Below are 13,876 nucleotides of genomic sequence, written 5' to 3'. Positions count from 1 at the left end.
ACCCTATTCAACAAATGGTGCTGGGATAATTGGCAAGCCACATCTAGAAGAATGAAACTGGGTACTCATATCTCACGTAATACAAAAATCAACTCAAGATAGATCAAAGGCTTAAATCTAAGATCTGAAACCATAAAAATTCTAGAAGACAACATCAGAAAAACTCTTTTAGATGTTGGCTTAGGCAAAGAGTTCATGACCAAGAACTCAAAAGCAAATGCAACAAAACCAAAAATAAACAGATGGGATCTAATTAAACTAAAAGGCTTCTGCACAGCAAATGAAATAATCCACAGAGTAAACAGACCACCCACTGAAAAGGGAAAAATATTCTCAAACTATGCATCCAACAAAGAACTAATATCCACAATCTATAAGGAACTCAAACAAATCAGCAAAAAATAATGATAATAATAATAACAATCCCATCAAAAAGTAGGTAAAGGACATGAATAGACAATTCTCAAAAGAAGATATACAAATGGCCAACAAACATATGAAAAAATGCTCAACATCACTAATTATCAGGGAAATGCAAATTAAAACCACAATGAGATACCACCTTACTCCTGCAAGAATGCCATAATTTAAAAATCCAAAAATAATAGATGTTGGTGGGGATGTGGTAGAAAGGGAACACTTTTACACTGTTGGTAGGAGTGGTAATTGGTACAATCACTATGGAAAATGGTATGGAGATTCCTTAAAGAACTAAAAGTAGATCTACCATTTGATCCAGCAATCCCACTACTGGGTATCTACCCAGAGGGAAGGAAGTCATTATAGGAAAAAGGTATTTGCACATGCATGTTTATAGCAGCACAGTTTTCAATTGCAAAAATATGGAACCAGCCTAAATGCCCATTAACCAACAAGTGGATAAAGGAAATGTGATATATATATATCGTGAATACTACTTGGCCATTTAAAAGAATGAAATAATGGCATTTACAGAAATCTGGATGGAGTTGGAGACCATTATTTTAAGTGAAGTAATGCAGAAGTGGAAAACCAAATATCATATGTTCTCACTTATAAGTGGGAGCTAAGCTATGAGGATGCAAAGGCATAAGAATGACAGAATGGAATCTGGGGACTTTGGGGGGAAGGGTGGGAGGGGGGTGAGGGATAAAAGACTACACATTGGGTACAATGTACAGTGCTCAGGTGACGGGTACACCAAAATCTCAGAAATTGCCACTAAAGAACTTATCCATGTAACCAAAAACCACCTATGTCCCCAAAACTATTGAAATTTAGAAAGCATGCAAGAGTGAGTTTGCAAGGTGCAAATATGCTTCCTAAAATTGCTCACAAATGTTATAAACATAATGACTGAATCATATTTAGGGAACACACAGTCATAAATGGTTATCATAGGTCAAGGAAAAGAGAAGAATTCTGATTTGGGAATGCCAGGATATGCTTAAATCTATGGATTACTACAGCAGTTATTCAATAAGCATTTAATGAGTTGAGTGCATGAGATCAAGGCATCCTCTGTAGAGGAGTTAAATGACATGCCAATGTCTTCTGTTTGTCTAGGCAAGCATAATGGAACCGTAACGGTTTACAGCAAAATTTCTTCATTTTACTTACTTGTAGGAAAAGGAAATTCCTTGTTACAATCCAAATGTAGCTGGGCTTCCAAAGAAAGTGTCTCAAATCTATTGACAAAGAACTCCCAGCTCAAAGCAGGAATATCCTGCTTAAGAAAATGCAAGAGTAAAAGCTTGCTCAAAATTGTGGGTCTGTCTTTAACCACAGTATCAAACTGGAAGTCAAGACAAAGACACAGACCCTGGGAAAGAGAAGAAAAAAAAAAGAAGAAGAAAGTCAGATATAAACATCTAAGTTATTTCAAAGCTGATATACTAGGCAAAGTCAATGAAACAAGGCAACCTACTCAGTTCAAACTTATAATGTAGAATGATCCCACTGGAATCTTTTTTGATTGGAAGTTTTCGTAGGAAAGAAAAATGTAGAAGAGGAATTTATCTTCATTGTAGAATATCTCTTGAATTTTGATTCAGAAATCTGAACTAAATGTATGCTGTTGGTTTTCTAATGCATTAAATAATAACCACTTAATCCAAATACCCTCAAGTCAATGCATCTGGTTTTTTGTTGTTGTTGTTGTTTGTTTCTTTGTTTTTTGAGATGGAGTCTCACTCTGTCGCCAAGGCTGAAGTGCAGTGATGGGATCTCAGCTCACTGCAACCTCCACCTCCCGAGTTCAAGCAATTCTCCTGCCTCAGCCTCCCGAGTAGCTGGGACTACAGGCGTGTACCACCATGTCCGGCTAATTTTTTGTATTTTTAGTAGAGACGAGGTTTCACTGTGTTAGCCAGGATGGTCTCAATCTCCTGACCTCGTGATCTGCCAGCCTCAGCCTCCCAAAGTGCTGGGATTACAGGCGTGAGCCACCGCGCCCGGCTGCATCTGGTTTTAATGTCTGTAGCCATTAACAGGAGCATACTTTCAAAGCTACATTTTAGAATACACAAAAAGATGGCCTAGAAATCGACTTTCAATCCAAAATTTCATGATTCTGAAAAAAGCAAAGTCACCTGGTTTTCTTGGAATGTGAGTGGAACATAGAATGTTAATTAAAGTTGGAATGGATTGAGAACCCTTTCCTCGAGTTGACCATTCTCCCTCTTTTTAATAGAATGAGATTTAGAAATTGCAATTCATCCAAACATCCCATTCATTAATTCAGCTGTCATCTAATGAGTGCCTCCTATGTTCCAGGCCCTAAGCAAGCGGTAGGACATAGAAGTACCTGGTAAGATCAATAGAGAAGAACTATTCAGAAGTCAACTGGAGATTTTACAAAAAAAAGAATGTGCCACAGGCAGCATAACCCTTCAGTCTTTCAGATTGTGCAAGCTTGCCCTTGCTTCTTGGTCTTAAAATGCAGGAAGAAGCTTACACTGGATTGGGAGACAGTGTATGCACAAACACACATGCATACACACACACACAGTTAAGTATGTGGACTGTATTATGAATCAGTGCTGAATTTCCTCTGCTGCTAACTAGCTATGTGACTCTGAAAAGGTGGCTTAACCTTTCTAACCCTCAGCATCTCTATCTGTAAAATGAGAACACACAAAAGGTTATTGTGAGGATTAAATGAGATAATGCATAACAGGACACTTTTAACACACTGCCCTGGAAACACAGTAGCTATCTGAGGAATGTTAGCTCTTGCTATCACTAGTTTAATAATCACAACAAAATAATAAATCAGATGCAACATGGAGAAACAGTAGATCAGAACTTTGGAGGCTCTAGTCTTGATTCTCTCGCTAAATCACTTTGTGTCCTTTGATAAGTCACATTATCTCTCTGAGACTTGGTGTCACCACTAAAAAATAAAGGTTCCAAATAAGATAAATATACCACTCTATCCAGGCCTCATATTTCTTGTCTCCTTGGCTTTAATTTGTGATGTTTTGTTATGGTAGCATATTTACCTTCTCATGTTTTACATTGATTGAAACTATAATTCAGGCCAGGCGCAGTGGCTCAGGCCTCTAATCCCAGCACTTTGGGAGGCCGAGGCAGACGAATCACTTGAGGCCAGGGGTTTGAGATCAGCCTGGCCAACATAGCAAAACCCTGTCTCTACTAAAAATACAAAAATTAGCCAGGTGTGGTGGCATAAGCCTGTAGTCCCAGCTATTCGGGAGGCTAAGGCATGAGAATCACTTGAACCCAGGAGGTGGAGGTTGCAGTGAGCTGAGATCGCACCACTGCACTCCAGCCTGGGCAAGAAAATAAGACTCTATCTCAAAACAAAACAAAGCAAAAAACTATAATTTATTTGATTTCTCTTAGCATCTAGCCTCTAACAACAGGGCCCTCCAGCCCAGGAGCTAGCTAAGTGGTGTAAGATAAACCAAACTAGTTTTAAAATCTGCCCCCCGCCCCCGCCCCACACACACACATTATGCAATAGTTACATCTGTCCAAAGTAATATCAGCATATGAACAAAGACTGAAAAGAAAGTATCAACAAATGGGCCAGGTAGTACAGCTCATGCCTATAATCCCAGCACTCTGGGAGGTCAAAGCGGGAGGATTGCTGGAGGCCAGGAGTTCAAAACCAGCCTGGGCAATATAGCAAGACCCTGTCTCTACAACAAACAAAGTTAAAAATTCAATGGATATGGTGATGCATACCTGTCGTCCTAGCTACTCAGGAGGCTGAGGCAGGAGGATCACTTGAGCCCAGGAGTTTCAGGCTGCAGAGAGTTATGATCAGCCTGGGCAACAGAGTAAGATTCTGTCTCTTTAAAAAAAGTGGTATCAACAAATAACAACAAGGGATCTTTTTGCAAGGTGTGGTTCTGGTATATTTCTTCCAGTTAAAAAAATCTCCATCATCATCATCAATATTATACGTGATGCTATGGTCTGAAAATGTGTGCAAGGACCTCACCGTCAAATTCCTGTTGAAACTAAATCACCAATATGATAGTATTAGGGGGTGGGGCTTTGAGAGATGATTAGGTCATGTGGGCAGGGCCCTAATGAATGGGACTAGCACCCTTATGAAAGAGGCCTTAGACACAGCAAAGGCCCCATCTAGGAACTAGACAGCAGGCCCTCAGCAGACAGTCTGCAAAATAAATTTCTGTTGTTTATGAACTACCCAGTTTATGGTATTTTGTTATAGCAGGTCAAACAGACTAGGACATGTGACAAATAATGCAATGATTTAGTAGTGCTGGCACAGACCACCTTCGGAGCAGGTAACACACATCACATGTCACCTGCAATGCTGGCCTCTTTATGGTGTCAAGCAGGAGACCAGCTCTGGTAGCCACTGCAGGGTTGACATCCTCCACCGCCGTCAGGAAGCAGCAGAAGGCATGTGCCAGGGAGTACTTCAGCAGGTGGTTTTTGGTCACTGAGTGAATATCCAGAAATCTACAAATTACAGCCACTTTTTCCACTGCAATGTAAAAGAGAAGGCGAAATATGTAAATAAACACGCACATACACGCACCACGCATACGCATTTACTTAGCCAGTCTGAGAACTGAACTCACAGAGAAAAAGTTAACTCTGGATCTCCCATATAGTTTACTTTAAACCCCAACAGGAAAGTCTAATGCCACCATCTCGAGTGTTCCATTTCATCCGTGCAGCAGAGACTGTTTCTACTCAGAGCAGAACTTTTTCTTCCCACGCAGCCTTGATCTAACTCTGGGTTGTCTTTTACATTTTTTTCATGGTCTTTCTCTTTGTTTGACTTTCAGCTATATTTCAAAATATTCCAAATGCCTCTATGCTTCTTTCTGTGGCCATTCCATAGAAGCTCTGCAGATAACAGAGAGAGGTAGGAGGTGCCCACCAATCCTGGCTCTGGATTCGGGTCCCCCACTCTGCTCTTAGTAGGTCCTGGTATGAAATGGCAGACCAGATAGACATTTCCTGGGGCTATAGAAGCCAGGTATTTCTTCTATGCTGTAAATATACCCTTACTTCATAGATTTCTAATTATTCTGCAAATCAATGTTAAACAATTCCAGCCACTCTTAAAGCATGGCTTTATAAAAAGTTACAATAGCTAGTAAAGCAATATAGTGCAATGCAGATTAAGATGTTTCAGTATTTTGCTTAAGCTGTTGCAACAGCCTAGAATATTCTTTTGTTTGTTTGTTTTGTTTTGCTTTTTTGAGAAGGAGTCCCACTCTGTTGTCCAGGCTGGAGTACAGTGGCACGATTTCAGCTCACTGCAACCTCTGTCTCCCGGGTTCAAGCGATTCTCAGGTCTCAGTCTCCCAAGTAGCTGGGACTACAGGCAGGCACCACCATGCCCAGATAACTTTAGTATTTTTAGTAGAGATGGGGGTTTCACCATGCTGGCCAGGCTGGTCTCGAACTCCTGACCTCAAGAGATCTGCCCACCTTGGCCTCCCAAAGTGCTGGGATTACAGGCATGAGCCACCACACCTGGCCCACAATATTCTTTCTATTGACATTCTACCATCCTTAGAGAATCTCTGCTGATATTCTGTTTTGTAAAGTCTTCTCTGATCTCCTAGAGAGACCTTTCCATCCCATGAACTCCTGTAAAAGTACTACTTATTTGCATATCATTAATTTACATATAGCATTTGTATGCTCAGAATATGAGCTATCTACGAACACAATATGTGTTCATTATATGACATATTTTCTTTTGTGGTCTTGATTATATTTATGCCTTTTATAATTTGCCAACCTCTTACATGCTTATGTTTGGTCTCATCAATTAAACTGGAAGCCTCCTGAGGACAGCAATCTGCTCTTACACTTCTTTCTATTGTTCCCATAGCACCTAGCACGTATCTAATTTATTCAACAAATTCACTGATTCGCTTATTTAAAAATATATATATATATATATATATACACACACACACATATTAAGCACACATATGTATACCACTAAGAAAATATCTTAGGCACTTGGGAGGAGATAGAAGTAAACGGAAAGAGGAGTCATTCATAACTCTTGACTTCAAAGTTAAATTGACTAAAATAGATAAGACATGTACAACTATAACTAAAATGTAACTTTAGAAAACCTGTAAATCCCTCCAGTGTGGTATAAATAAAATGCTATGGGAGATCTAGGGATACAGAAACCACTCTCCACAGGTGGAACCTAGAAGGTGGACCTCAATGGTGGCATTTGAAGGTGCATCACGTGGAGGTGGCATTTGTGTAGGGCCTTAAGGAAAAAGAATGAAAGGTGGAGAGCCCAGAATGGCCCCTGCGTGGATGAAGCGAGGCAGGAAGCAATGGGAACACAGTAACAGTGTGTGTAGAAAGCAGCACAGGAAATAAGGCCGTCTGCAGTTGCAGTCAGACCATTTGAATGGCAGTTTAAGGAGTCTGAACTTTATTCTCTAGGCGCTGAAAAAACTCCATTAAAATTTCTTGAGTAGAAAAGTAACATGATCTTGGCCAGGTGCAGTGGCTCATGCCTATAATCTCAGCACTTTAGGAGGTCGAGGCAGGCGGATCATCTGAGGTCAGGAGTTCAAGACCAGCCTGGCCAACATGGCGAAACCCCATCTCTACTAAAAATACAAAAATTAGCCGGGTGTGGTGGTGGGTGCCTGTAGTCCCAGCTGCTCAGGAGGCTGAGGCAAGAGAATCGCTCAAACCCGGGAGGCAGAGGTTGCAGTGAGCCGAGATCATGCCAATGCATTCCAGCTTGGGCAACAGAGTAAGACTCCAACTCAAAACAAACAAACAAACAAACAAAAAAAAAAAAGGAAAGAAAGAAAAGTAACTTAACCAGAGCCAAGATTCAGAAAATTAATCCTAATCCCCCACAACATGATGTGCTATCATATATATACACTAGCCCCTGAGATTCCTGTGGGCATTAAAAAGTAAGAACTTTTTGAAGTGGCCATATATTAAGGAACTGAACTAAAGGTATAATAGTTACCTCACTGATGAAACTTCCATTTCTGTGCCAAACTTTTGAGACATCAACCTACAGAACTGTTCTGAGAAGCTGCACTGTGGCATGCCAACCCTGCCTACTACCCTGAGAATAGAACTACTAGCAGATTGGGGTGACAGCGGGCCAGCAGACATGAGGCTAAGAGAACCCTTCCAGGTTCCTTCCTTACCACATTACTCTGATAACCTGCTGCTCTATTTACTAGGAAATTACATCCAAGCTGCACCAGACTTGGTCCCTGATCCCTCAGTGGCAAGGGTATACAGCAGAGATTCTCGAACCTCTTATTAAAAATCTCAATTTCTGCCCCGGCACAGTGGCTCATGTCCATAATCCCAACACTTTGGGAGGCTAAGGTGTGCAGATCACCTGAAGTCAGGAGTTCAAGACCAGCCTGGTCAACATGGTGAAACCTTGTCTCTACTAAAAATTAAAAAATTAGCCTGGTGTGGTTGCATGCACCTGTAGTTCCAGCTACTTGGGAGGCTGAGGCACGAGAATCACTTTAACTCAGGAGGCAGAGGTTGCAGTGAGCCGAGATCGTGCCACCGCACTTCAGCCTGGGTGACACAGCAAGACTCTGTCTCAAAAAAAAAAGAAAAAAAAAATCTCAATTTCTGGCATCACCCCCGCCTCCCACTGAGATTCTGATTCAGTAGCTCTAGGATGTGGCCAGATAATGTGCATTTTAACAAATATTCCCAGTAACTCTGATGCAAGTAAACTCACAGGTTGACTGCATCCAAGCCAGTGCCTGTTTGGGAGTAAACATGGGTGCAGTTAATCGTTACACTTGGGTAACAGGCATAAGCTGGGTCTGTCCGACGCAAACCCGGACAGGACTACCCTCCCTAAGGACAACTCTGCAAAATGCTGTTATTTTAGAGAGGAAGCTCAAAGCAGAACCCCCAAAGGAGACCAGCAAGCGGGAGAATGCCTTTTAAAAAGAAAGGACAAGAAAGAAGGTGCCCCAAAAGATACCGTGACAAAAAAGATGTGTACCGTGTGACCCAGAATGAATTTTAAGCTAACACCGAGGTACCTGCTTCAAACCTCATCTTCCAGTCTTTGCTGTTGAAATTGCCATTTATGATTGTCCAGAAGATGTCAGCACCATGAGGAAGTGACAGGGCATGGAGGAGAAGAGGAACTGCCAGTGAAGACAGCTGAGAGAACTCGGATTTGACGACCCTCCACAGGCTAGGGAATCAAGGAGAAGCAAAGTGGTGACAGTTATCACAACCTTTCCAGAAAAAGATCCTGTCCTCTTAATTTACAGCAAGCATAGTTACTAGGCGGTGGGTAGGGGTGCTTTTGGTGAAATTACACTCATCCACGAGAGGATAATCCTCTGATAGACGTTTCCTATGCTCTGTCCTCTTAACGTGACACTAGAGAAAAACACTTTTACTTAACATTACATTTTACAACTTAAAAATCTGCACAATGTAAATTCAGTAATATAAGTGAACAATATAAATAAATGACTGTTCAGTAATATACAAAGTCAAAATTAGTTATGTTAGGATGACGGAGTAATACGTGATTTTTAAACATTTTGTTACAGTGAGCATCTGGGAAGTTTGGTTGGTTTGGCCTGCCCAGCCTCTTATGATGTCAAAGAACAACTCTTTTTCTCTTAATAACAGCCTCTCCAAGAAAGACAGTTCATCAGTCAAGCTCCCCAACCTTCTCTATCACAAGGGGGAATACAAACAGGCTGATCAACGAACGTCAACACCCTGAATAAAGTGATTAGCTAGGAGAAGGCATATGGGAATAATTGAACTCTTATTTCAGGGACTGATATGCACTCTTATTTCAGGGACTGATATGCACTCTGGGAGAGAGAGGCTCTCTCTCCTTCTGAAATCTCAGGAACAAAGGGCAATGTCAGCCTGCAGCTGCCAATGACCCTCCTTCCCCTGTCACAGGGACAGCCTGCACTTAACCGAGAAGCCAACACTTAGTTCCATTCCAGAAGCCAAGCCAGAGCTGGGCTAAGAGATGGGGAGGGAGTGAGAAAGGGGAGGAGGAAAAGACAGAGAAGGAGATCCCTGATAACATCTGGCACCTTAGCAAGTTTCAGCTAAGTTCCTATCAAGTTCTACGGGAATAATTCTGAATATAATATATTTTAGTAATAATACATTATTGTTTCCATTTTTTTCAATTATTTAAAGTATGCCTTTTGGTTGTTTTTGTTGTTGTTTTGTTTTGTTTTCTATTTGACTCCAGAGTCAATATCAGAATCAAAACTACAGTCGACCCTTGAACAACACAGGTTTGAACTGTACGTACAAGTCCACTTACACATGGATTGTTTTCAGTAAACATATTGAATTTTTTAGGAGATTTGCAACAATTTTAAAAAGTTCATAGATGTACCATGTAGCCTAAAAATAGTGAAAAAATTTAAGGAAAATTTGTGTCGGCCAGGCGTGGTGGCTCACACCTGTAATCCCAGCACTTTGGGAGGCTGAGGTGGGTGAATCACGAGGTCAGGAGATCGAGACCATCCTGGCTAACATGGTGAAACCCTGTTTCTACTGAAAATACAAAAAATCAGCCGGGCGTGGTGGCGGGCACCTGTAGTCCCAGCTACTTGAAAGGCTGAGGCAGGAGAATGGCGTGAACCCGGGAGGCGAAGCTTGTAGTGAGCCAAGATCGCGCCACTGCACTCCAGCCTGGGTGACAGAGTGAGACTCCTGTCTCAAAAAAAAAAAAGAAAAGTTGTATCATGAATGTATAAAATATATGTAGTTACTAGTCTATTTTAACATCTACTACCATAAATTATACATGAATCTATTATAAAAAGTTAAGATTTAAGAAAACTTACACACACAAACATTTACAGACCATACATGGAGCCATTCACAGTGGAGAGGAATGTTAAGCAAATGTAAAGATGCAGTATGAAATCGTAACTGCATAAAACCAACTGTGGTACACACTGTACTACGGTAATAATTTTGTAGCCATCTCCTGTTGCTATTCAGGTGAGCTCAAGTGTTGTCTCTCTGTGTGAGCAGTTTCTCTCTCCAGTAAATTGCAAATCACAGTAAAAAGTGATCTTCGCAGTTCTCGCGTCTTTTTCATTGTGTTTAGTGCAATACCATAAACCTTGAATAGCACCATGGGTCCCATATGAAGTGCCACTAGTGACGCTGGAAGTGCTCCCAGAAAGCAAACGAAAGTCACGACATTACTAAGAAAAGTTGAATTGCTTGATATGTACCATAGCTTGAAGTCTGCAGCTGCAGCTGCTCACCCTTTCAAATACACAATTCATCTTGTAAACAGATGGCATAAACTTACGGTATTGATAAACACAGTATGGTACTGTAAATGCATTTTCCTTATGATTTTCTCAATAACATTTTCTTTTCTCTGGCTTATTTTACTGTAAGAATACAATAAATAATGCATAAAATATACAAAATATGTGTTAATCAGATCTTTATGTTATCATAAGGCTTCTGGTCAACAGGAAGCTATTAGAGGTTAAGTTTCGGGGAAGAGAAAAGTTAGACACAGATTTTCAACCGCACAGGGGTCAGCATGTGTACCTCCCTGTTGTTCAAGAGTCACCTGTATTTGTGACTTTACAAAGCTCATGCTGCACTGGTAAGAGAGGGGAAGAGTGACACGTGCCATCTCCATTTTACAGAAAACATATGGAGGTACGAGCCACTCCAGTTGGCTGTTTTTCAGAAGGCATACCAGAGCTATAGAATGAAAAGGAGTGATTTTTTAAACGCCGTATGCTTAATCCAAATAGTGGAAGTCAGACAAATAGGGATCTCATCCCAACCCTGCCATTCATGAGCTGTGTAACCACATGCAAATTCTCTAAACCTTTGTGTCCTCCCAGTGTGGGCTGTATTAAATGAGATGTGCAGAAAGCATGGCACTTAGTAGGTATGCAGAAACCTCAAGCTGCTACCACTATCATGATGACAAGGATGATGATGCTTCCAGAGCACACAATAGGCCCCAGGAAGAGTGCAAAGGAAAAAGAAGACATAATTTGTGCCTTCATGAACTTCCGGTTTAGTTGAAGAATGCAAACCAGGCAGCCCTGCTAGAAAACCATTTCCATGACAAAACCCAGGATTCGGCCAGTCCCATTCGGCTTTCCCAGCTCTCTAGGGCCGACTTGTTTGGAAACAAGCAGAGCATCTTTTCCACAGGTCCTTTCATTGTCCATCATGGTTTTTGTGTCAGGGTGGCACTTTGTGGAGAAAACCTGGCCCTTTAAGGAGACAGCCTGGACTATGGACCCCAAAGGCCGAGTGGGTGGTCCTGTGGCACTAACAGTCCATTTGGCACGTGTACATTCTGGGGGGTTGCTTTCACAATAATAAAAAAAAAAATGTCCATTTTGTATTCCCATGTTGAATTCATGGAGTGTCTGCCTAACTCTCAGCCTCAGCCCCGTTCCTTCACTCCTTTCGTCCAGATCTGCTGATGGTCTCAAACTTCACACTGTTCCCTCCAGGTCATTCCTACTCTTCCCTACTCCAGGTCACCCATGTCTACCCTTTCCCTTTCCCCAGCTTCTTCCTCCCACTGCAGCTGCAGAATCCCTGTTTTCTAGGGAAGAAACTTCTGTAGATCCTCCACCTTTCTCATGGTATGCTTCTCTAGTGGGCTGAATAGCGCTCCCTGAAAATTCATGTGCACTCAGAACCTCAAGGGGCCTTATTTAGATGTCATCAGTTAAGATGGGTTCCTACTGGATAGGGCAGGTCCTAAATATAATGAATGATTAGTGCCCCAGTAAGAAGAGGAAGGGACACTCAGGGACACACAGGGAAGAAGACCATGTGGCAAAGACTGGAGTGAGTCAGCTGCAAGCCAAGAAATGCCAACAATTGCTAGCAGCCATGAGAATCCAGGCGAGAGGCAAGAAAGGCTCCTCCCTTAGAGTTGTCACAGGGCGCACGGCCCTGCTGCCACCTGGACTTCAGATTTCTGGCCCCCAGAATTGTGAGAGAATAAACTTCAGTAATTTTAAGCCACTCAGTCACTCAGTTCACAGCAATTTGTTACAGCAGCCTAGGTAACTAGTGCAGCTTCCCCTTCCTCACTTAGCTGGAACCTCACATTTTTCCGGTAACACAATTTCTTATTATTGTTTGGAGTGAAATGGCACCAACATAATTCACTGTAGCCTCAAACTCCTGGACTCAAGCAATCCTCCCACCTAAGCCTCTGAGTAGCTGGGACTATAGGCTTCCACCACCATACCTGGCTAATTTTTTGCTTTAGTAGAGATGGGGTCTCGCTATGTTGCCCAGGCTGATCTAAAACTCCTGGCCTTAAGTATGCCTCCCACCTCCGTTTTCTGACATGCTGGAATTACAGGGATGAGCCACTGTGCCTGGCCTTGAGATTTTCTCTTGAGAGTCCAGAGTCTCAATGAGTCTGGACTCCTGTCTTCACTGGGCCAAATGACCCTCACTTCCCAAGACTTCCTCCAGGCCTCCTCTTAGCAGCCTCTTTCTTTTGAAACCCATGACATTGATGCACAGCGTCCTCTCCCAATTCTTTGGTCAGTTAGGCACCTAGCTCAGTCTTGCTCCTCAAGCAGGCCTCTGCAGATGCCGTCAGTGGATCAAGCCCCAGTTTCATTCACACCTCCTCATCCCCAGTGGCCTCTGTCTTTACTCTGTTGGATGAGACGCTGACCTCCCCTCTATAAGGCTGAGAACACCCAACTTCCCCCCATCCCCCAGCTCATCCTGACTGAGACTCCTCCGCCCTCTTCTCCATACTCCTCTCCCAAATATCAATTCTTCGGCTTCATCTGCATCCAGTCGTAGAATGGACTCCAGAGACAACTGTTTCATCACTCTGGAATCCTCATCCCTCTGAGCTTCCATCATAACCGTATCACCAGTCCCCGGTCCTGAATAGACCCTTTGCCCATCTGCTCTCATCCACTCCCAAGCCGCTGAGCACCGGAGGAAAAGAAACCCAAATCCCTACTAACTTGGTCCACTGCAAACTGGTGCTAGCTAACCTCAGCTGAACCTAAAGCCTGCATGCTTTCCTCATGCAGGCTGTCTCGTACTCTCTTCCATGTTCCTGAAGCTCCCAATACAATATCTATCATCCCCCTCTCAGGAGAAGACATCAACACCTAATATTCTTAAGGCTTAAGTCAGCTGTTATAAACTCTCCTTAACATTTTCTCTTTTCCTCAAAATGTATCTTCTTTCAAAGGAAAGGGTATTCTTCCTGTTTTCCAACTGACCCTTTGTTCCTGATCGCACACTCTCCTGCCTTCCAAAACTTGTACCCACTAACTGTTTACTTTCTCTGGCCCTTTCCCACTGACCATAAATATGTTCAGATATTCTTTTTGTGTTTTTGTTTTGTTTTGTT

General features: G+C 42.3%; 1 protein-coding gene across 13 annotated transcripts in view; it reads right to left on the bottom strand.

Annotated features, from left to right (window-relative positions):
- Positions 1-13,876, bottom strand: part of UNC79 (unc-79 homolog, NALCN channel complex subunit) — a 279,067-nt gene that overhangs the window by 106,523 nt on the left and 158,668 nt on the right. For all 13 annotated transcript variants that reach the window (XM_007987657.3, XM_037984430.2, XM_007987658.3 and 10 more), the window contains 3 exons: positions 8,523-8,680; positions 4,785-4,966; positions 1,600-1,801 (listed from right to left, as the gene is read on the bottom strand). In XM_007987657.3, the coding sequence (XP_007985848.2) occupies positions 1,600-1,801; positions 4,785-4,966; positions 8,523-8,680 (542 nt within the window). The remainder of the gene's footprint in view (positions 1-1,599; positions 1,802-4,784; positions 4,967-8,522; positions 8,681-13,876) is intronic.

Source organism: Chlorocebus sabaeus, chromosome 24 (genome assembly GCF_047675955.1).
Source record: "Chlorocebus sabaeus isolate Y175 chromosome 24, mChlSab1.0.hap1, whole genome shotgun sequence".
Lineage (NCBI taxonomy): Eukaryota > Metazoa > Chordata > Mammalia > Primates > Cercopithecidae > Chlorocebus > Chlorocebus sabaeus.
The sequence above is the reverse complement of the archived record's forward strand: the minus strand, read 5'-3'. Positions and strand labels throughout refer to the sequence as shown.